This window comes from Protopterus annectens, chromosome 6.part0, assembly GCF_019279795.1.
Source record: "Protopterus annectens isolate FY-2018-M chromosome 6.part0, PAN1.0, whole genome shotgun sequence".
Lineage (NCBI taxonomy): Eukaryota > Metazoa > Chordata > Ceratodontiformes > Protopteridae > Protopterus > Protopterus annectens.
Genome location: NC_056737.1, coordinates 1,946,945,321 through 1,946,969,959, shown reverse-complemented (window position 1 = coordinate 1,946,969,959; position 24,639 = coordinate 1,946,945,321). Strand labels below are relative to the sequence as shown.

Below are 24,639 nucleotides of genomic sequence, written 5' to 3'. Positions count from 1 at the left end.
ACACCTTCCTACCTTTTACCCCAATCCTCAAAACAAAGGGGAAAGGCTGCTACATTCCTTAGACATCCATAGGCAGCTACGTTACTATTTGGACAGAACAAAGTCCTTCAGGAAATCAGAACAACTCTTCGTGTCCTATGCTGTGTAGGGGCTTAAGGGAAGCCAGTTTCCAAGCAGACTATTTCAAAGTGGATAGGCCACTGCATACGGTTTTGTTATTCCTATCATGGGAAATCTGTTCCTACAGGTATCAGATCACACTCCACCAGGGCCACAGCTACCTCTACAGCCTTCCTCAGAGGAGTTCCTACCAAAAATATTCTGGAGGCAGCCACTTGGAGTTCTGTACATACCTTCACAAAACACTACCACCTGCCTTTATATTCCAGAACAAGAGCAGGCTTTGCCACTGCTGTTTTGCAGGGCATTCTGGCTCAACCCAGTTCCTCCTAGTACCTACCACCCTGTGCGTAGCTTTGGGATTCTACCCATATGTGATTACTGCAGCTGTATGCACGATGAACATAGTACAGTTTTGTACCTACCATAAATGTAGATGTTCGAGTGCTAATACAGCTGCACTACAGGTTTCCCTCCCTCCTTCCCCACTTGGTAAAGGCATGGGGCCTAACAACCTCTTCATACAGCCTGACTGGGTTATCCTTCTAAGGTTTATTTGCTTGCAACCACTGTTTTTGGATTTTATTGCATTACATGTATATGCATATAAGCATAATTTATGTATTGCCTTCTTTCGGGGGGCACCTGACATCTGGGGTAAGAAAGACTGAAGAACATGGCGTCGGCTGTGTCTTATATACTCTGGCCTCACTGACGTCAGAAGAGAAAGCGACGACAACCAACGCCGGACCAAGACTTTGGAATTCGGCCGACCGAGGGACCGCCTGACGGCAGAAAACCCATATGTGATTACTGCAGCTGTATTAGCACTCTAACATCTACATTTATGGTAGGTACAAAACTGTACATCTGAAGTAGGAATGTTCATTTGTCTGCAACCTGTGGGTTACGGATCCGATATCGGATCCGAGCCGGCAACTTGTTTCAAGCTAATGGATCCGAGCTCCTAGCCCCTCCCTTCACCCATAATCCTTTGCTAACCCCTCCATGACCTCAGATCTAGTTTGCCGCGCTTGTGATGGCAGGATCCTTTTTCTTGAGCTCCAGATAAGTGACAAAAAACTTAAACTTTTTTCTTCAGAAAACTACTTTTTTGTTTAAATTAACTTTTATTAAGTGTGTCTGAGTTAGGTTCCCTATTTTTTGTTTATTTAATACCCTCCCTTCACTGGTTGCTAGTGTGTGAGTGTTTGTGGTGTGCTTTTGGTGCCTGTGTGTGTGTGTGTAGTTTTTTTTTTTCTTTGCTTTTAAAAAAAAAAAAAAAAAAGGGGGAATGGCTGAGGCCCCAAAAGCCATATTTTCGAAATGTACCGAGTGTGGCCATAAGCTCTCCCCGGCTGATGGCCACACTCGTCGCTCGTGCCTTGGGGTTGAACACCTCACCTCGGGCTGTACTATCTGTGCAGCGTTCAACCCCAGGGCACTGAAAGAGCGGAGGTCGAAGCTGGTCCTGGCAGAACTTCTACCCTCAGATTCGGCTTTGGCCTCCACTTCCTCTACCACTCCTGTGGCTCCATCACAGCCTGTGATGGTTGCCACTCCTGCCCCCCTGCCTCCGACTGGGACTCAAACTCCCGCCAAAGTGTCGGAGGACAGGGGGGCCAGGAGGAAAGCGGAGGAGAAGCACCAAAAGCGGCGGGCCGAGACCTCCGTTTCGGCCCCGCCAGCTAAGCGGGCTTCTCCCTCCATTGCTTCTAGGTCTCCTCCTCCTCGGCTCCGATCCACTTCTTTCTCCCCGGGGCCCGAGGAGGAGGAGACCCGATCTCCGTCGAGGTCATAGAGGCGGCACTCCAGGCCTGCCTCGGTGGCCTCTTCGAGATCCACATTTAGTTTATCTGATGCAGACTTGGACCGGATGATTCGAAGGTTCATCCAGGCCCAGCTGCAGATGGGAGTGTTCTTGCCTCCCCCCCTCAGGGGGGGAGCTCGACACCTTTTTTCCACCCAATTGCTCCTTCTCCGACCTGCTACCCGGGTTCGGAGTGCTCGGAGCTGAGCAGCCTTGGAGCCGGGGGTGGGTCGGCGCCGACAGTGCTGTGTACTTCGGATCCGACCCTACCCTCGAGTGGCTCTCCCTCGGCATTCGATGTTGTGGAGAGGGCTCTGTTGAGAGCATCCGGACCCCCGGCCCTTGCATCGACTCCTCCCTGCACTCCCTCTCTGCCGGGCCAGGCTTCCATCACCCGGCCAAAGGGACAGCCTGCTTCGATGTTACAGATAGTTCCATTGGAACAAGATGTCGCTGGCGAGGGCTCCTCGGACAGTCCCCCCGAGGAAGCTCCCCGCAAGCATAAGTGCAAAAGGAGGCACGTGTACTCCCCTGAGTCCTTAACCGAAGACACGGACTTGGAGGAAGGGGAAGGCTCCCCAAGATCACCCCCTGAGGATGTCTCCTTTGGAGACATCATGGAGATGCTAAGAATCAGAGGTGGGTGGTCTGCCCCAAAGTCTTCATCTGACGAGTCCGTGTTTCTGGAGGCATTCGAGGCAGGCCCGTCTACCTCCTGGGTGTCCCCTCCAGGCGATCCCCTGGTGGACCTTATTACCACCAGGGCATGGAAGGATCCGGACACCGTGGAGCCAATACCCAAACGGCCGGATAGGATTCTTAGCCCCCCCTCTGACTGGTCTCATTGGAGTAAGGGCCCCCCTGTAGATGCCATGTTGGCGGCAGCCACAAAGAGGGAATTAGCTCAGGAGAGTCCCTCAGTCCATACACCGAGCAAAGAGTCTCGTTTGATGGATCGCTTAGGGAAGCGAGTCTTTAGTTCAGCGACCTTCTCTGTAAGGTCTCTGAACTATATGGCACATGTCATCAGGATGCAGCGGGATCTTATCAAAGAATACGCTGCATCCCCCCCTGAGTCCATGTCGGAGGAGGATAAACATTTATACTCCACCCGAATGGCCACTCTAAGATCTATTTCTAACATCTCTATGCGGCTATTGTCCCACGCCACAGAGGGAGCCGCTAGGGCCAGCGGAGCAGGCCTAGTCATGAGACGTCAGGCCTGGCTCCGTCATTGCGACTTTACGGAGCCCTTTAAAGCGTCCTTCGTGAACGCCCCCTTCGATGGTTCTGCCCTTTTTGGCAAAACAGTTCGCGAAACGCTTGCCCAGAGCGAGAAGGACGGGAAAGACGTCTGCCGTCGGAGTCCGCTTCTCTGCTCCCCAGCGGTCCTTTTCAAGGAACCTAAAGGGTCAGAAGATGATGTGGTTCCGAAAATCACAACATTCCCAACCAGCTCCGGACAACCAGTCCTACCGTGGCAGAGGTGGACAGGGAGGACGTTGCCCTAGGGGCAGAGGGGTTCCGAGAAATTTCGGGTCCAGAGAACCTTTCTCTGAATGGCCCGCTCAGCAACCCTGAGGGGTTGCCCGGCTGCTCCACTCTGGAGGCAGTCGGGGGGGGCATTTTTCGAAGCATCTAGCGGCATGGGAGTCCATCACAACAGACCGCTGGGTGCTTCGCATCATATCCAGAGGGTACAAGATACCAATTCTCCATGTCCCCCAATCCAAGAACCTCCCCGATGTACCACCCGATCACAGGGAGGCCGCAGCCGCAGAAATACAGCAGCTGCTAAGAAAAAGAGCCATCCAGCCCGTCCCCCAAGACCAGCTCGGATTAGGGTTCTACTCCAGGTTCTTTTGGTGCCAAAAGACAGGGATCTGAGACCCATCCTAGACCTTTCCCGCTTGAACCTGTCAGTAACCAAGGAAAAATTCCGAATGGTCACTCTTCAATCTATCCTCCCCCTTCTGAGTGAGAATGATTGGATGTGCTCTATAGACCTCAAGGATGCGTATTACCACATCTTAATGGACAAACGATCCAGGAGGTTCCTTCGCTTCCGGCTGGGAGCCAGTCACTACCAGTTCAGGGTCCTTCCCTTTGGCCTCACCACAGCCCCCCGGGTGTTCACCAAAGTGTTAGCAGTGATTGCAGCCCACCTGGGACTCCAGGGAATTCAGGTCTTCCCGTACCTGGACGACTAGCTCCTGACCGCACCAACAAGGCATCTACTTTGCACAGCCAGAGACTTCTTTCTCCATCTAGCCCCACAACTAGGCATTACTATCAGTGTCGGCAAATCCCTACTGGCTCCAACACAGATCATAGAATTTATAGGTGCCAGAATAAACACCAGAGATTTGCAAGCCTTCCTAACTGCGGAGAGAATCAGAAATCTTCAACTCCATGTGCGGGCTATCCTTCTTTCAGAGGCTTCACCAGCAGAATTGATCCTGAGGGCACTAGGCTCTATGGCAGCAGCGATTACACTCCTTCCATGCGCCCGCTTGAACATGCGAGTCCTACAATGGACTCTGTTGGTGCAATGGTCCTTCCTATCACTCCCTCTCCACCATCCCATTGCTATCAGCAAGGCTAGCAGAAGGGAGTTACTATGGTGGCTCCAAGCATCAAACTTCCATACGGGCCGACCCTTGTGCACCTCTCCCCCCATCGCCACGGTGACCACGGACGCCTCCCGCCTCGGGTGGGGGGGGGCTTTACTCAGGCAGGACAGTCCAAGGCACGTGGAACTATACAGAGACCTCCCTGCATATCAACGTTCTGGAGATGAGAGCGGTGCTGTTAGCGGTGCAAGCACTTCAGAGCTTCCTTCCCACAGGAACGATTGCAATTCACTCAGACAACATGTCAGTGGTCTGGTATATCAACAAACAGGGGGGAACCAGATCTTATCCTCTTTGCCGCGAAGCCATGAGAGTGTGGGAATGGGCGATCTCCACCAACCGCTTTCTGATTGCAGCGCATTCCGGGGAGGACCAACATCCTAGCGGACAAGCTCAGCCGCACCCTTCTTACCCCCTACGAGTGGTCTCTCAATCCTCTAGTAGCAAAGCAGATATTCGCAACATGGGGGCAACCCTGCTGCAATCTTTTTGCATCTCCATCAAACGCCAAATGCGACAATTTCTTCGCTCTAATCCCCCCACCAGGGGAATCTCCAAGAGACGCTCTGGTGCATGCTTGGCCACCCGGTTTACTCTATGCCTATCCTCCTCTTCCAATGATGTTACAACTGTTACAGAAAGCCTCGCGATTGGGGAGCAAAATGATTCTCATTGCCCCATTCTGGCCTCGACAAATTTGGTTCCCTTACCTGTGGTCTCACCTTGTGAATAACCCTTGGATTCTAGATCCCATCCCGGATCTAATCTCCCATCCATTGGACTTGCCAACTCCAAACCTGGACAATCTGAAACTGACAGCTTGGTTGCTCCAGCTCCACTCCTAGTTAGGACTCCCGGTATCTCTTCACAAGTCAAAGCCATCCTCGTGGCAGCACATAAGCCCTCCACCAGGAAGGTATATCACAGCAAATGGAAACGTTTTTCCATCTGGGCGGAGCGCCGAGAGCTAGATCCCTTTACGGCCCCTCTCACATCCATTTTAGATTTCCTAACTGAACCCTTTCAAGAAGGTGCTAGTTGTTCAACTGTCAAAGTGCAATTGGCAGCCATTTCTCATTATCATGTGGGACATGATACAGGACCCTTGATGTCAGCCAAATTGTGTAAAACCTTTCTCAAGGGTACCTTTTTACTTGGACCTCCTGTAAAAGAAGCCGTACCCCCATGGGATCTTACTTTAGTTCTTCAAGCCTTGACTGCTCCACCCTTTGAACCTGCTGCTACAGTGGACCTCAAATTCTTGTCATGGAAAACGGCATTTCTTGTAGCCATTACTTCTGTGAAAAGAGTGTCGGAACTTCAGGCTCTTTCTGTAAAACCTCCGTATCTGATCTTTCATCCTGATAGAGTATACCTCAGGATCAATCCCTCCTTTCTTCCCAAGATAGCATCAGAAACCAACATAAACCAATCCATTAATTTACCGGTTTTCTTCCCTAAATATCAAAATAAGGGTGAATACAAGCTGCACTCATTGGATGTTCATAGGCAGCTTCGTTTTTATACCCATAGGACGGCTGGCCATAGACAATCTGACCAGCTGTTCATTTCCTTTGCCAAATTTAATTTGGGGAAAGCAATCTCTAAAGTATCTTTATCTCGCTGGATTTCCCAATGTATCCTGCTAGCTTATCAAGCCTCGGGTAGGCCCGCACCAGAAGGAGTTCGTGCTCATTCCACTCGCTCCATTTCTACTTCTGCGGCTTTCAAGTCTAGAGTTCCCTTGGATGATATTTGTTCTGCAGCCACTTGGGCTTCATCTCATACCTTTATCAACCACTACAAGCTAGACCTGCTTTCTAGAGGGAGAGCATCCTTTGGCTCTGCGGTGCTTCGTAATATCCTTCCATGATGTCCACCCAGGGTGCAGGTAGCTGGGGACTCTGTCCCACAGGTTGCAGACAAATGAACATTCCTACTTCACATTTAGAAGTTATGTACTCACCATAACGTTCCATCTGAGTAGGTAGTTCATTTGTCTGCAACCATCCCCCCTCCTTCCCCCTGACCTTCTTGGATCTATTAGTATTTTTTTTAGATATCCTTTGTCGGATATATATGGAGAGGCAAACTCGATCTGAGGTCATGGAGGGGTTAGCAGGGAATTATGGGTGAAGGGAGGGGCTAGGAGCTCGGATCCATTAGCTTGAAACAAGTTGCCAGCTCGGATCCGATATCGGATCTGTAACCCACAGGTTGCAGACAAATGAACTACCTACTCGGATGGAACGTTATGGTGAGTACATAACTTCTAATTTTCTAAGTCCCAGAGTATGAACCACACCCAAGAAACAGACTACCCAATCTCAGGCACCTACATCCTTGCCTCAGTCTCAAATGTTTAAAATGGCAGAAGACCTTATAATGCCTATCAGGGGGAGCCAGGCTATCCCTTCCAAAAGAAAAAAAAGATTTGTCCCCAGTAGTTTTATCTGAACCCGGTCCAATGACTCTGATGCATCTGAATATGAAGATATGCAACCCCTCTCAGCTTATGAGGACTCTGATGCAGAGGAATCCATCCCGTCAACCTCTCCACCCGGGAACTTTTTCTTTGGGGAAACCCTACATACCTTAAGGGAACATTTCCAGTGGGATTGTCAGGACTACCCTCAGTCAAAAAAGAGACTCTGGGAATTCTTGGATTTTCCACAGCACAGACCTCTGGCCATTCCTTGTGTCCTGGATGTTGTGGATGATGTTTTTATGGAATCCAGTTTGACTCCTGACACCCTCCCTCCTGCTCCAGGAAACCAGACAGAGGTGCTGTAAAGGCCCTGACTCTCACAAATTTCTATTCAAAAATCCTACTGCTGACCCCGAGGTTATCTCTCAAAGACCTAAAGGAATTAAAGCAACTTCTGCTAAGAATCCCACCCCCTCAGCTAGGGATTCCGGAGTGTTAGAGAGATGGGGTAAAAAAGTATACACCTCTGCTACTCTTGGTGTTAAAGCACTAAATTGTTAGTTCCATATGTTGAAATATTAACATACCATGGAACTCCTCAAACAAAAATATCTTCTTTCCCTGCTTGTGCAGAAAATAGAGTTACAAGAGTTGATGCATTCTGCAAGTCAAGTAACTAAACACACCTTACAGTGTTTTTTAACACCCTAGAAGTATCTTGCATGGCAGCAGTCACTCATTCTGTCCTTAGAAGGAATGCTTGGCTAAAGGAACAGCCCTTGCCAGACCATGTCAAATCCAAATTATTAGACGCACAAGTGCACAAAGACAACTTATTGGGCCCAAAGACAGAGGAGGTCTTAGAAAAAGCTAAATCTATGCAGACAGTTAAAGACTTCTTGCAGGTCCAGCCACCGAGGTTCAGTAGGCATTGCCCCTCCAAGCAGTGGTCCTTTCCTGCCCCCTCCAGGTCAGCTCAGCCTAGACCCCGGGGAAGCAGACCCCTCAGACAGCAGCCCCAGGGAATGCAGAAGATCTGAGTAATGGAGTTCCTCCTCTTCAAAACCAGGGAGTGCTAAGCCACCCAATCATGGTAAGAACTCACAATGACTATACACTTCCACTCCCTCCCTCTGCCCACTTGCTCTTGCCCCAGGAGGAAAACTCTCCTTCCATGCAAGCACCTGGGCCACATTTACCAATGACCACTGGGTCCTCAACATATTGTCCCAGGGATACAAATTTTATTTCCTCACTCTACCAACCCCAAAAGTGTTCCCAGATCTGTCCCCAAACCAATGGGCAGAGGCCAAAAAGCAAGTCCTTTCCCTGCTCTCAATGAGGGCAGTAGAGCATGTTCCCGCAGAACAGATAGGCCATGGTTTCTACTCCAGACTCTTCCTGGTACCCAGAAAAGAGGGCACCTGGCACCCCATCCTCGATTTATCCATTCTAAACACTTTCCTGGTGATACCAAAATTCAAAATGCTGACCCTCCAGCAACCTCTTCCTGTGCTCTCCAAGGATGCTTGGTTAGCCTCCCTAGACCTAAAAGAGGCCTACCTATACATCCCAATCAGGGAATCTTGCAGGAAATATCTCCGTTTCAGGGCTGGATCACTGCACTTTCAGTTCTCTGCGCTTCCCTTTGGCTTATCCACTGCTCCCAGAGTTTTCACAAAATGCCTGGCTCCCGCCATTGCTTTTTGCAGACAAAGAAATATTCAAATTTACCCATATTTAAACTACTGCCTGATTCAGGCAGACGGTCAGGCAAAGCTGCTAAAGCACCTGACCTTTGTAAAGGACCTACAGACTTCAGTGGGGTATACCATCAACGAACAGAAATCCAAACTAGTACCAATGCAAAAAATTGTATTCCTGGGAGCAAGCCTGGACACAGCATCCCAGATGGCATTCCTTACACCAGAAAAACAAACCTACCTGACAACCTACTTCTCTCAACCAGCCACCAGACCCCATATATCAGCATCGAAAGTCCTGCAAACTCTGGGGTTCATGGCTTCTTGCATTCTGCTCATTCCATATGCCAGACTGCATATGAGGAAACTACAATGGTACCTAAAAAGCCTTTGTTGTCAACACTCCCAAGACCTGGAAACTCTTATGCCAGTGATACCTTGTTTAAGGACAGGTTTCCTTTGGTGGGCAGCAGCATGCAACCACAACAAAGGACTACCCTTCTCAAAACCCCATGCCACCCAGACCCTCGCCACAAACTATTCAGACTATGCCTGGGGTGCACACCTGTACAGCAGGTGCATTCAGGGCCAATGGAGCCCAAACCAAATACATCTGCACATCAACCAAAAAGAAATGTTAGCTGTTGAAAACACAAAGTTAACAAGTGAAGTGGTAGGAAAAAGCTGGTAAAAAGAGTAACGCTCCAATCCCTGCAACCAGAATGTTTTATTAGGTAAGCGCTTTCGGTGGTGAAAATGTTTATTAGGTAAGCGCTTGTAGTGTAGTGATTGGAGCGTTACTCTTTTTATCAGCTTTTTCCTACCACTTCACTTGTTAACTTTGTGCTTTTAAGTGGTTTTTGGCTTTTTTTCGTGTTAGCTGTTGAGCAAGCTATGACAGCCTTCAGACCCCTACTCTCCCCAGGGCCTCTACTGATCAAAACAGAGCACACCACTGTGATGTGAAATATCAACAAGCAGGGAGGGACTCGCGCGTACCCTCTGTGCAGGCACACTGCCTCAGCCATCCAACTACACCTGTTTGCACAATTCCTGCCAGGCTCTCTAAATTCTGTGGCAGACAACTTAAGTAGAAATCTTCTGGACCCACACGAGTGGCAGCTAGACCAAAGAGCCTTCACCCTTGTAACACAGAAATGGGGCACCCCAAAGGTCAACCTCTTTGCTTCCCACTCCAACCATCAGCTCAGCAAGTTCTGCACCAGGGGAACCTCACAGCAAGGCCTGGAAAGTGGATGCTTTATCCTTCCAGTGGGTCAACCTCTCGGTGTATGGATTCCCCCTCTACCGCTCATTACAAGAGTACTGCACAAAATAAGGGAGGAAAAACAGAGGACAATCCTAATTGCCCCAGATTGGCCACGTCAGCACTGGTAACCTCTACTGTGCAGCCTGTTACCACTGCCATCATGGCATCTCCCTCGGATCCCAACACTCCTGACCCAGAGGAATGGAGAATTCATGCATCCCCAATTGCGGAGAATTCATGCATCCCCAATTGCAGTCCCTCAATCTGGCAGCCTGGCTTATTCCCTGACCACTGCACAAGCTGCCAATCTAAGCAAACAAGTTCTAGATGTTATACGCGAGGCCAGATGCCCTAGCACTAGAAAGTCTTATGCTGACAAGTGGAAAAGGTTTTGCACCTGGATTCAGGCTAAGGGAGACTGAACTGCACAGCCCCCCCCTACCTGTCATCCTGGATTTACCTGGCTGACCTACTGCACAGGGTTCTATCCTTCTCTTCCATTAAAATTCATGCCTCTGCCATCTCTGCTCATTTCAGCACAGCCACCTCTTTTCTCCCACCCTCTCATCAAACAGCCCCTAAGAGGGGCTAACAACTTGAGGCCATCCAGAAGCGCACCTACCCCAGCTTGGGACCTTAACTTTGTTTTGGAAAAGCTCACCCTGCCCCCCTTTGAACCAGCAATGTCAACAGAGTTAATGTTCCTCTCTTGGAAGATGGCCTTGCTTTTGGCCATCACTTCAGCTAGAAGAGTATCCGAGCTACAAGCACGAATGGCTGCAGAGCCCTTCATCATTTTCTATGCTGACAGGGTCTCCCTCAGGACTAACCCATCCTTCATGCCAAACATGGTGTCCAGTGTGGCTCTCAACCAATGCATTAATTTGCCCACCTTTTTCCCTAACCCACAAAACAAGGGGAAAAGGATTCTGCGCTCTCTAGATGTGCACAGACAGCTCAGATTCTATCTAGACAGGACGAAATCATTTAGAAAGACTGATCAATCGTTAGTCAGCTTTGCTGCAGGAGCAGAGAGCAAGGCCATATCCAAACAAACCATTTCCAAGTGGATAGCACACTGCATCCATTTCTGCTACAGGCAGCATGGGGAAACCTCCCCCAAGGGGGTCAGGACTCATTCTACCAGAGCACCCTCCACCTCTGCAGCTTTCCTGAGAGGGGTCCCCACCAGGGACATTCTGGAGGCTCCAACATGGACATCTGTTCATACTTTCACCAAACATTACCACCTGCCTATCTTCTCCAAATCCAGGGCAGGCTTTGCCACAGCAGTCTTGCAGGACATCCTAGCCAGCCCCCAGTCTTCTTGACTGCCCTCCACCCTTTTCTTCAGCTTTGAGAATCAACCCAAATGTAATGACTGCAACAGTGAAACACAAAGAACATAATACAGTTGTGTACACTTACCATAAATGTAGATGTTCGAGTGTATTCACTGTTGCTGTCCTGGTTTCCCTCCCTCCATCCCCCTTGTCTTGCTCTCTCAATTTATCTCTCTCTATCCTTACAAGGATTTTTTGGTATTTACTTTCTACTGGTGGTGGTGTTCCACCGTAACCTAGCTCCCTCTTGGGGGCTCCTGACAGGGCAAGAAAAACTGATGTAATGGCGTCACCTGCCTTAATTATAACACTGATGGCCTTATGTCAATCCTGGAGCAATGGCAACCAACACAGCAATACTAAGCCTCTGGTATTCGGGCCGACTTGAGGGCTACCCTGGCAGGGATAACCTAAATGTGATGACTGCAAAATGCACTCAAACATCTACATTTATGGTAAATGTGCACAACTGTACTTTGCACATCTAGTAATCTAATTTTTCCATTTTGTAAACAGTGATGTATTCTCTGTTTTTAATGGCTGACTGCATTTCAGAGTTTGAAAAATTTAATTTGTTTGCTTTTAGTATCAGATGTTTGGAGTAAATGACCATGCTGCAAGTTGTTGCAATGCAAGAGCCTCCATTTTACCTCTCTATGAAGTAAGTTAATTTTTGCCTATATGTAGTTTATTTTTGCCTATATGTAGTTACTGTGATAAGTAACGTTTATGTGCTGTATAGTACTAAAAGCGCTGCATGCCAGTATTATATTCTCTTGGTGTAAAAAATTCACATTTTTGTAACAGGTCAGGTGGCTGAGTACTCCATATTTTTTGCATTCACGTTTTTCCTTCAAGCATGTTTGCATCCTTTAAAATGCAGAAAGAGTTTAACTAGAAGCTGAAATATGAATCACCTGGATTAAAAGATGCACTGTATGATTAAAATAGATTTGTCGTAGAACCCTTATAAGTGCATTCTTGATTTGAGGCCAGGAATAGCTGAACAGGAAAGTATAAAAACCACTAGATAAAGGGAAATGAAATGGTTCTCATAAGATTCAATATGTTAGAATATACAAAGAACATTCAATGTGCAGTGAGATTTATGCAAATAGAGAGGCTTGATAGAGGGAGACAGGCACATTTGTTATAACAAATTTTGTAACGCAAAGATGATTGATTTTGTTGGTTATGAAAAACTGATATTCTGTGAATGCACAAGTCAAGTTATTGTTCAGAGCATAAATATTTTAGGGTCAGAGCTTTTTTTTTCTTCAGGAAGTCATGCAGACCTCCACCATAGGCACCAGGGTGAACTGAAGGAAAATTGAATTACTTCTGATGTACTTTCTAGGAATAACTTCATTCGGATAAGGACCAAGATTCATACAGTGCATTGTGCAACACAGATTAATATTGGTAATAGCAAAGTGCAAGGCATGGACTATTCAGAGATACAGTATGTTAATGCAAGGGTCAAAATACCATGGTTTGCAATGCAGGCTGATGAGTACACAATGACATGGAACAGAGGTACTTCATGAAGATGAGCCATATGGTGTATGGTATGTTTAAATCCAGAATGTTGGACATGTTCATAAAAGTGTAGAGAGAGATATGCTTGCAGTGGTGCATAACTGCTTTTTAAATTGAGAGGCATGCTGTAGTGAAGGGAGTAATGATTAGAGTAACAGCAGCTGTAGCACAACATTATGTATTAACAGCCACTGTGAGCCAGTGCCCGTAGTGTTGCACATTTCAGCCATTTATATCATTGAAGGAGGAGGTACAGACTGAGTCTGACAAACCACCAGCTGAATGACCAGCAGATTGTGGACCATTTCTGTGTGGGCAGGGACACAGCGGGACCTTGTTAAACTGTCACCTATAAGCAAAATCAAGAGGATTTGTGATATGCCTACTCCTGTGGATGCTAAGATATGTCTAGCTTTATCTGTCTTGGCTACATGGACCTTTCAGTAACTTACTGTGGATGGGGACACTAGGGATATTGCATGCATCCATTCTCTTGAATCTTGAACTAACTCTCAAACCTTATTTTGTGGCATATGGGGAATCATATGTGACTGCCCTAGAGTAAAGCGCAGAGAACCACTGCCTTACAGACATTTTATAACATTGCCCATTTTCCTGGGGGTATGGGAGCCATCAAATACACATTGTCATTAAGATCCCAGCTGGTTTGAAGAGACTGCAATACATCAGTAAGAAGGGTTTCCATTCCCTTAACTTCCAAGTGGTCTGCAATGTCCAGGGTATTATTTGTAATGTACCTTTGCACCTCCCAGGCAGTTCCAGTAAATCTTTTTGTCTATGTATATCAAATGATTTCCTTCTATTCATGTGCTGCAGTATTCATCACATAAGGGAGTCCTCCGGCCGACTCATACATCTACATGCTACTGCGAGGTACATGCTACGCCACACAACCACACATACATCAGCCATAAAGAGACATCTGATGTAAAGTGGACGTCAACACGCATCTCTGTCAGAACTTTTCTGCCGCCTGTCCAATCGCCTGCTCATGAAGTTTGCTCGCCAGAACATTTCTCTTCCAGATATCAGATAAGTATCCACTGGGTTTTTTTTTTCCTAATATTTTTTGTTTCTGTTTGCTTGTTGGGGTTCATATTAGCTAGGAAGGGCAAGTGTCAGTGTGCAAGGCAGATTCCACATAAAGACGCCCACAGTCTCTGCCTTTTCTGTCTAGACCCAGACCACAACCACACCTTGTGCGCTATTTGTAAGTCCTTTGTCCCTAAGACCGTTAGGAGCCATTTATCGTCTCTTAAACTCTACTTAATGAGCCAGCGCCTAGCACACGAGATGGAAGTGATATTGGGTCTTTCGGATGAGCCTTTACCGAAAAAGGCCAAGAAATCATGCCCTGAACTTTCATCTGCACCCTCTCTTCCAGTCATTTTTCCTGAGGCCGTGCTGGAGGTGATGGATGTAATTTTGGCGGGTACCCCAGGGGATGCCCCGGAGGACTCCACCTGCACAACCACAAGGGAAATGCAGATGTCTGACCTGGGTGAAAAGCTAGGTGAAAAGGATGGAGCCCAGACTCATTTCTCTGAAGGCCCTTGTGGCATCATGCAAGTCACTGTGCATGAGGATGTGCTTACAGATATCAACAAATGTAGGCTGACATCAGGCCCTTTCACCATTCGGCACATGGAAGCCCCTAAAAAGAAGGCCAAAACTAAACGTATTTCTCCTGCTCCACCAGAGCAGTCTCCTGATTGGCAAGCTTTTTCACAAAGCCTGTTTAATGCCTTCATGGTCCTTCACCAATCTTCTCCTCCTCCTCTTCCTCTACAGGCCTTTTCCTCTTCAACAATCTTTTCCTCTTCAACGACCTTTAGAAGGACAGCTGTCGACACCTCTTCAGAAGAGGAGGATTCTTCTGGGGCGGAATCTTTGGCCTGCTCCAGACAGACAGCTTCCCCGTTAGGTATGCCTCCCCAGAGGAGGAATCTAATGGTACAGATTCACCTGGGGAGGATATTTCCTTTGGAGAGACTGTTCTCAGAATGAAAGATTTTTTCAAGGGGGACTGTTCCCAAGTTTCAGACATGCAGAAGAAGTGCTATGACCTCTTGCAGATGGATTCTCCATCTCCTCCTGCAGTCCCTCCAGTCCTGCCTGTCTTTCTGGATGTCCCTTCATGGCTGCTTCCCAGTGTCCAGACTCTCTGCTCCCTGCTCCTGAGCATCCAGACAGGTTCTGTAAGGTACATGATGACTCCAAGTTCCTGTTTAAGGCTCCTTCTGCTGACCCGGCTACCATATATGTTTCTGTGGAAAAGGCTTTCAAATTCCTGTCATCCACTTCCTTGTTACCCCCTGATAAGAGAGTAAGGTCATGGAATGTTTGGGAAAAAGGGTTTACATCTCTACTACTTTGGCCTCCAGGGCAATTAATTATCAGACCCACATGGCAAAATACCCCCTGGCTCTTCTGCCTGATGCAGGGAAACTTCTGGCAGATATCCCAGATTCTTCATCTAAATCTCAATTGGCAGCTATCCTCAACTCATCTGCACAAGTGACTAGGCACTCCAAGTGCAGTTATGATGCTGCTGATGCTTCTGCTAGGGCAGCTGCCACTGTGTTTGTCCTAAGAAGATACTCTTGCTCAGGCTACAACCCTTGCCTGAGGATTTCAAGTCCAAATTGGTGGATGCACCCCTAGATAACAAAGGCTTATGTGGTAGTTCGGCAGCAGAATTCTTCAAAACTTTACAGGAGAAAGGGAAGGAATTACAGGACCTGAAACATATCCTTGTATCTCCAGTACCACGGTTCCAAAGGAACTACCCAGTTAAGACAGCCTTTTTAGAAAACCAATCCTCTTCTTCTAAAAGTAAGAGAGGCTGTAGGAATCAAGCCTCTCCCAAGTCTGCTTCAGCCACTCCTGTCCCAAAACAGTGCTTTCAGCCCCAACCTAAGCCAAAGTAGCCTGTGATTTCTGGCCTCCAGGGCCATACACTCCCCTGTCTCCATCTCTATCTCTTGCTGCTTGGAAACTGAGCAACCAGGACTCTTGGGTCCTCTCCGTCATCAAGACAGGATATTTCATGGTCTGGGGAAAAATATCCTTTGTTCAGAGGCATCCCACCACCCCCCAAAGATCAGTTGAGCTTCTTTCCTCAGGTCTTCTCAGATCCTACTCTCTCAGAGGATTGTCCAAGAGGTTCCCACTTCCTAGCAAGGAAAAGGATTTTACTCCAGGATGTTCTTGGTCCCCAGGAAGGATGGTCATTGGAGACCCATCCTGGACCTTTCCCATTCAAACACCTTTCTCAAAGTCCTATCCTTTCATATGTTGACTTTGCCTCCCCTTTTCCCTCTCATCCCTCTCCAGGCGTTCATGGTGTCTTTAGACTTAAAAGATTCTTATCTTCACATCCCCATCCACCCGCAGTTCAGAAGAGTTTTATGTTTTTCTGTTGCTTCCTCGCATTTTCAGTTTTGTGCTTTGCCCTTTGATCTCTCAACATCACCAAGGGTTTTCACAAAATGCTTGGCTTCTGTCATAGCATTCTGCTGAATGCATGGAATTCAAATCTTCCCTTACCTCAACGACCTTTTGATTCAGGCACAGTCCCCTGGACTACTTCAGGAAAATCTTTCCTTCACTATTGCCCTTGTAGAGAAATTGGGGTTCACCATAAACTACCAGATGTCCTCTCTCACCCCGTCACAAGATCAAATTTTTCTGGGCTGCAGGATACAAACAGACAAAATGTTAGCCTCTCTAACAAGAGAGAAGGAGCTGTTCCTGATTTCCTATTTTCAGAGCATTCTTCCCCTACAGTCGTGGTCAGCCATGGACTTCCTGCTTCTCCTAGGGTATATGGCATCTACCATCCCAATGTTACCCTTAGCCAAACTACACATGAGGAAGTTTCAGTGATATCTAAGAGCAGCTTGGATGCAACACTCACATCCTTTAGAGTTCTTGATTCCACTCCTCCCTTGTATAACAAGGGAACTAGATTGGTGGAATCTACACATTACCAAAAACTCTGGTCTTACCCCTACAACAACCCCTTCCTTCCGCAGAGTTATTCACAGACTCTTCAGACACAGATTGGAATGCAACTCATCAAGCCTGGAGGGTCAGAAATGTTTAGTCTTCCAAATAGGCACAGGGGCATATCAATGTAAAGGAGATAAGGGCTCTATTTTATGCCCTTCAAATCTTCAAAAACCAACCTAGCTCTGGGAGTTCTGAGGTGGTTCACAGACAACACCACAGCGGTTTGCTACATCAACAAGCAGGGGTAACGAAGTCTTGCATTCTATGCAGACTAGCCATACTCACCTGGGAATTAGCCTTATATAACCAAATTACCCTTCAGGCAGGTTACCTCCCCTCAGCTCAGAATGTAGTGGCAGACTCTTTAATCAGGTCCATGACCCAATCCCACAAATGGATGTTGTACAGGGATGTGTTTCTGGACCTAATTGATCGCTGGGATATGCCTCAGGTAGATCTCTTTGCCTTCCCCATGAACAGACAACTTCCAAAATTTTGTGCCAGGGTCCCATATCCCCTGGTCTGGAAGATGGATGCTCTGTCTTTCTCTTGGAAGGTGGTGTTTCTGTATGCATTCCCCCCTTGCCTCTCCTACAAAAGGTCCTACTGAAGATGCAGCAGGATCAGCCATAAATCTTGTTGGTGACTCCCTTTTGGCCAGGGCAGCACTGGGTGCCCCTTCTCCTGCACCTAACCAAGGGCAATCATCACGAGATGTTCTTCGTGTTTCACTGTTGCAGTCATCACATTTGGATTATCTGCCTGCAGGTAGCCCTCAGTCGGCCTGAATACCAGATTTCTGCGTCGGATGCAGTCGCTTCTTCCATGACGTCAGGTCGTCAGGGGTATAAAACATAGAGCTGATGCCATTACATCAGTGTTTCTTGCCTTGTGGTGCCTGAAGCAGAAGCACGTCGCAAGTGCCGGTCGGCCGCCTCCTGAAATTTTCATTTTAGAGTTTCAGACCTGAAGTCTTCTAAAAGATAAGTACCCCATTAGGGATCCTTTTTTCTTGCTCTAACCGATGTCAGAAAAAGTTAGTAATTGTCTTGCCTGTGGAAAGCAAATACCTTACAGAGATTTTCATTCTTACTGCGTCACCTGTTTAGGCCCAGACCATGACGTCCCTCGCTGTCTGTTTTGTGCCTTGTTCAACATCCGAATTATTCATTGTCGGGCTATCTTTGTTGCTAAATTCTTTCGCTCTCTATCTTCATATTCCGAAATGGCTTCGATAAGCCATCCGACTACCAATCTTCCAAAAAAAAGTAAGGATAAAGACAGAGACAGACTGCATAGGTCCAAAACTGCCGACGACGCTACTGTTAAGCTAGTCGCCAGTCCGCCCGTACTCAGGCACTTTCACAGCTCCTGATACCCTCTTCTACAGATTTGCAGGCCACTACTGAGACCAATTCGGAGTCTGGTATGCCACAAGATGCTTCTTTGACTATGGAACCTGCGGATGTCTCTACCTTGGATGGGTCAGTAGCCACTGTGCAGTCACTGGCTTCTGATGGTGTATTCAGGCCTTCCGATTTTCATATTAAACCAACTTTGTTTCAAACCAAACATACCGAATTTCTCAGGCCTAAAGTTCGCACTATGCCTAGGAAACCGACAACCAAAGCACATTCTCAGGCCCACATGCCACAAATACAAATGCTTAGAATGGCTGAAGACCTTATTTCTTTAATTAGGGAAAGTCAGCTTTCCCCCTGTAAAAGACCAAGAACTGATTTTCCTTATTCTTTTGATCAGGAGTCTGATAACTCTGACCCTTCTGATTACCAGGACATACCCTTATCTCCCTATGAGGATTCTGATGCAGTGGATTCCTTTCTCTCTGCTTCCCCACCAGACTATTTTTCTTTTGGTGAATCCCTGCATACCCTTAGAGAGCATTTCTGCTGGGAGAGCCAGGACTGCTCTCAGTCCAAAAAGAGACTCGGGGAATTCTTAAACTTGCCTCAGCACAGGCTTCTAGCTATCCCTCCTGTTCTGGAAATTGTAGGTGATGTCTTCTTGGAATCCAGCCTTACCCCTGATACTTTGCCTCCAGCTCCCAGGAAACCTGACAGGTACTATAGAGTACCCGACTCCCACAAATTCCTCTTTAAGAATCCTGCTGCAGATCCAGAGACCATTTTCCAGGGAACTAAAGGCATTAAGGCTACAATGGCCAAAAATCCTACCCCTTCAGACAGGGATTCTAGGGCTTTAGACAGATGGGGTAAAAAGGTATACACCTCTGCTACTCTTGCCATCAGGGCTTTAAGTTGCCAGTTTCACGTGTTAAAGTATCAGCAACATATTATGGAACTAATTAAACAGAAAATGCTGTTTATTCCTGACTATGCAGAACATAAAGATTTACAAGAGTTAATGCATTCTGCTAACCAAGTCGGTAAACATGATTTGCAATGTGGTTTTGATGCCTTAGAAGCATCTTGCAGGGCTGCTGTCACTGAGTCTGTTCTTAGAAGGCATGCTTGGCTTAAGGAACAAAACTTGCCAGACCATGTCAAAGCAAAATTACTAGCGGCACCATTAAACCACGAGCATCTGTTTGGCAGTAAAGCAGAAGTCGTCCTCAAAAGGATGGAGGAAAAAGCTAAATCTATGCAAACTGTTAAAGATTTTTTTACAAGTACAGCCACCTAGATTCAGTAGGCATTGGTCTTAAAAAAACTGGTCTTTTCCAGTCCCTCCCAGACCTTCTCAGTCTAAACCCAGAGGCAGCAGACCACCAAGACTACAGTCTCAGGGTATGCACAGATCTAAGCAATGGAGCACTCCCAGATCCAAAACTGGGAGTAGTAAGCCGCCATCCTGTGATAAAATCTTGTAGTGACTTATCCTTAACTCTTCCACCTTTAGGAGGGAAACTTGCCTCAAAAAAAACTGGGTGTATATTACCCACGACAGATGGGTCTTAAACATTGTTTCCCAGGGATACCGATTCCACTTCCACTCACTCCCAACCCCAAGCAGATGGCCAGACCTCCCCCCAAATCAGTGGGCAGAGGCCCAAAAGCAAGTACTTTCTCTTCTCAGTATCAAGACTATTCAACCTGTCCCAGCAGAACAAAGGGGACAAGGCCTTTATTCCAGACTGTTTCTGGTTCCCAGAAAAGAAAAAGCTTGGCAGCCTATCCTGGATCTGTCTGTTCTCAGTACCTTTCTGGTGGTTCCAAAATTCAAAATGCTTACTCTCCACCAGCTGCTTCCTATGCTAGCCAAGGACTCCTGGCTAGCGACCCTAGACAGCTTATTTGCACATCCCCGTAAGGAAATCTTGCAGGAAATGCCTACGTTTCAGAGCAGGCTCTATGCATTATCAGTTCTCTGCCCTTCCCTTTGGCGTATCTACTGTGCTCAGGGTATTCACAAAGTGCCTAGCTCCAGCCATTGCATATTGCAGGCAGAGAATGATTCAAATTTACCCATACTTGGACGATTGTCTGATTCAGGCATACAGTCAGGAATTGCTACTACAGCACCTGACATTTGTAAAGAGACCTCTAACTTCACTGGGATACACCATCAACAAAAAGAAATCACATCTGGTACCCAGCCAACAGATTGTATTCCTGGGAGCAAGCTTGAGCACAACTTCCCAGATGGCATTTCTCACTCCAGAAAAACAAATTTATTTGACAAACTACTTCAATCTACTGGCCACCAAAACCAAGCTGTCTGCAAGAAAAATACTGCAAGCCCTAGGGTTCATGGCCTCTTGCATTCTACTAATTCCATATGCAAGACTGCATATGAGGAAAAAGTCCCTGGTGCCAACATTCTCAGGACCTGGAAACAATGCTTCCTATCATTTCTTGCCTAAGGACAGAGTTCCTTTGGTAGGCATAGGCCTGCTACCACAACAAGAGACTCCCTTTCAGTCAACCGCCTGCCGCCCAAACCCTAACAACAGATGCATCAGACTATGCATGGGGGGCTCACATAGCAGGAGAATGCATTCAAGGCAAATAGAGCCCACAGCCAATGCACTTGCATATCAATCAGAAAGAAATGTTAGCTGTACAGAATGTTATGACAGCCTTCAAAGGCCTTATTCTTCCAGAACAACTATTGGTAAAGACAGACAACACCACAGTTATGTGGTACATAAACAAGCAGGGGGGAACCCATTCCTGTCCACTCTGCAGATTAGCTATGGCTCTGTGGAACACAGCCTTGAGCAACCAAGTGCACCTGCAAGCTCAATTCATGCCAGGCAAATTAAATTCACTGGTAGACTACTTAAGCAGAATTCTCATGGACCCACACTAGTGGAAACTGGAACCCAAAATATTCAAGCTTTTGAGGAACAGATTGAGGGCACCAGAGGTGGACCTTTTTGCTTCCTCTCAGAACTTTCAATTGAACAAATATTGCACCAGAACTCCCCACAGCCAAGCTTGGAAAGTGGATGCCCTGTCCTGTACCTGGGAAAGCCTCTCAATCTGTGCCCCCCCCCCCCCGCCCCTCCTCTCGAAGGTTCTACTAAAGATCCAACAGGACAAGCCAAGGACAGTCCTTATTGCACCAGACCTGCCATGCCAGCACTGGTATCCTCTTTTGCGCAGTCTGACAGTAGTGCCACCATGACACCTGCCTCAGACCCCTTCCCTGCTGTCCCAGCAGGAGGGCCAGATCTTGCACCCTCTGTTACAGACCCTGAACCTAGCAGCCTGACTCATCCCCTGAGCTCTTCACCAGCAACCCTCAGTAAGCAGGTGCTGGATGTCATTCTTGAGGCAAGGAGGCCTAGTACTAGAAAATCCTATTTGAAAAAGTGGAAAAGATACTGCTCCTGGAGCCAGTCTCAGGGAATGGACACAACTGTGCCCAACGTGCCTCGTATACTAGATTACTTAATACTCCACAAAGGCCTGTCCTTCTCTTCAATTAAGATTCATGCCTCTGCCATCTCAGCTCATTATAATACTGAGCCACCCCTTTTCTCTCATCCTCTGGTCAAACAGTTCCTGAGAGAAGCCAAAAATTTAAGACCCCCCCCCCCCCCAAGAGAGCTCCCACTCCTGCTTGGGACCTTAACTTTGTGTTGGAAAAGGTCACACTTCTGCCCTTTGAGCCTGCTTCTACAGCAGAGTTAAAATTCCTGTCATGGAAGACAGCTTTACTTCTAGCCATCACTTCAGCAAGAAGAGTGTCTGAATTTGCAGGCCCTTATGACCGTGGAACCCTTCATTATCTTCCATACGAACAAGGTTTCCCTCAGGACTAACCCATCTTTTATGCCCAAGGTGGTATCTTGTTTGGCTTTAAATCACTCCATTCATTTGCCAACTTTTTTTCCCTAATCCTCAGAATAAAGGGGAAAGGATCCTGCACTCCCTGGACGTACACAGGCAGCTCAGGTTCTATCTGGACAGGACTAAGCCTTTCAGAAAATCTGACCAGCTGCTAGTCAGCTTTGCTGCAGGAGCAGAGGGCAAGGCCATTTCAAAACAAACCATTTCTAAATGGATAGCACACTGCATCCATTTCTGCTACAAACATCATGGTAAACCTACCCCACAGTGGATCAGAACACATTCCACTAGGGCTACATCAACCTCTACAGCATTTCTCAGGGGAGTCCCTACTAGGGACATCCTGGAAGCTGCAACCTGGAGCTCAGTGCACACTTTCGCCAAGCATTACCACTTACCTATCTTTTCTAAATCCAGAGCTGGATTTGCCACAGCAGTCTTACAGGGCCTGATTGCCAGCCCTAATGCTTCTTAACTACCTCCACCCTTCCTCAGCTTTGGGAATCAACCCAACAGTGAAACACAAAGATCATAGTACAGTTGTGTACACTTACCATAAATATAGATGTTTGAGTGTATTTACTGTTGGAGTCCTGGTTACCCTCCCTCCAGCCCCCTGACTTCTCTTTACTTCTACCTATCTTTTTTGTTTGGCATGTCTTATATCATGGGTATTTGCTTTTTGCTGGGGGTGTTCCATACCATGTAATTGCTCCCTATTTTGGGGGCACCTGACATCTGGGGCAAGAAAAACTGATGTAATGGCGTCGACTGCATGTTTTATACCCGTGATGACCTGACGTCATGGAAGAAGCAACAGCATCCCTCGCAAAAATCCCAAGACTCTGGTATTCAGGCCGACTGAGGGCTACCTGCAGGCAGATAACCCAAATGTGATGACTGCAGCAGTGAATGCACTCGAACATCTACATTTATGGTAAGTGTACACAACTGTACTTTGCCCTACAGGATGGATCTACTCACACAAGACGGGGGGACCCTAGCACATCCACAGCTGTCAACCCCGAACCTGACCTTGTGGGTGAAAGGGTTTTAATCCCTAGTAGACACCTTTTTCCAGAGGATATGCTACATGTTCTCCAGGAGGCCAGAGGCCAGAAAACCTGATACTAAGAAATCCTATGTTTCCAAATGGAAAAGGTTTTCCATCTAGTGTCACAAAAAGTACCTAGAGCCACTGTCAGTTGATGTTCCGATGGTCTTGTCCTATCTGTTTGAATTAGTGAGGGCTGGGTTTTCCTGCTCCGCGGTGAAGGCTCACCTTTCAACCATCTCTGCTTGCCTGCCTATGTCTCCACCACTAGCTTCCAAGTTAGAGGTAAAACTGTTCCTAAAATGCGTCCTTCATATTAGACCACCAAGGAAACCAATACTTCCTCCTAGGAATCTCAGTTGTGTGTTAGAGGAGCTTACACTGGAACCATTTGAACCAGCAAGCTCTTCTTCCTTGCAGTACTGCAGTTGGACAATTGTTCTGTTAGTGGCCATTACCTCTGCCAGGAGGATCTGTGAGTTACAAGCCCTGATGTCCAATCCCCGCTTCACTGTCTTTTATAGAGGCACTGTTTCATTACGTACTCATCCTTTCTTTATGCCCAAGGTGGTAAATAAATGAGTTGTCCCTTAATCGGTCCATTAAACTACCTACCTTGTTTCCTTTCCCTCAGTGTACCATTGAGAGAATATTGCACACCTTGGATGTGCACAGATACTATCTTGTCAAAACCAAACTTATACACAAGACTTGACTGCCTGTTTGTCTATTACCACCCATGGGCTTCTGGGTCAGTCAGTTTCCAAGCAAACTATTTCCAACTGGATTTCTAAAGCTATTTCCTTTTGCTATCTGTCTAATGGTAAGAGCCTTACTTCTCCAGTGAAGGCTCACTCTACAAGAGCAGTCTCTTCCGTGGGGTATTCTTTAAAGGTTTAGACACTAGCTGTGTCCCAGAGGCAGCCACCTGGTCCTCTGTCCATACTTTCACTAAACATTAAATGCTTGACACCATCTCCAAGTCTGGGGCTAGGTTTGCCCAGCATACAGTTCTGAGGTAGGTGCATGCTGACGTCCGCTTTATACCCAACATCTCTTTATGGCCAATATAGCACATATCTCGCAGTAGCATGTAGACTTTAGGGTATTGACTGGACAAGTCAGCCAGAGGTGGACCCTCGTGATGAATACTGCAGCTTATAGAAGAGAAGGACATATATGGTTATGGTAAGATTTTACACAACTGTTCTTTCTTCTAAGGGATTTCTCACATGGTCATCTGGTTGGTAGGTCCACATTCTAGCTAGAAAAATGGAAATGTACACACACACATAATATGCAGGTATAGAGAAGTCCTTACATTGTTTTGTTGTGAGTTGCAGACACTGCTGGCTATGTCTTTGAGCCCTGGCCAGTGTTACCAATCTGCAAACCCTAGACCATGCAGGAAATGGCCTGTGATGC

General features: G+C 47.1%; 1 protein-coding gene across 2 annotated transcripts in view; it reads left to right on the top strand.

Annotated features, from left to right (window-relative positions):
* The window catches only part of ITPRID2 (ITPR interacting domain containing 2), a 1,100,178-nt gene that overhangs the window by 795,569 nt on the left and 279,970 nt on the right, over positions 1 to 24,639 (top strand). For both annotated transcript variants that reach the window (XM_044075259.1, XM_044075260.1), the window contains one exon: positions 11,894 to 11,968. In XM_044075259.1, coding sequence (XP_043931194.1) covers positions 11,894 to 11,968 — 75 coding nt within the window. The remainder of the gene's footprint in view (positions 1 to 11,893; positions 11,969 to 24,639) is intronic.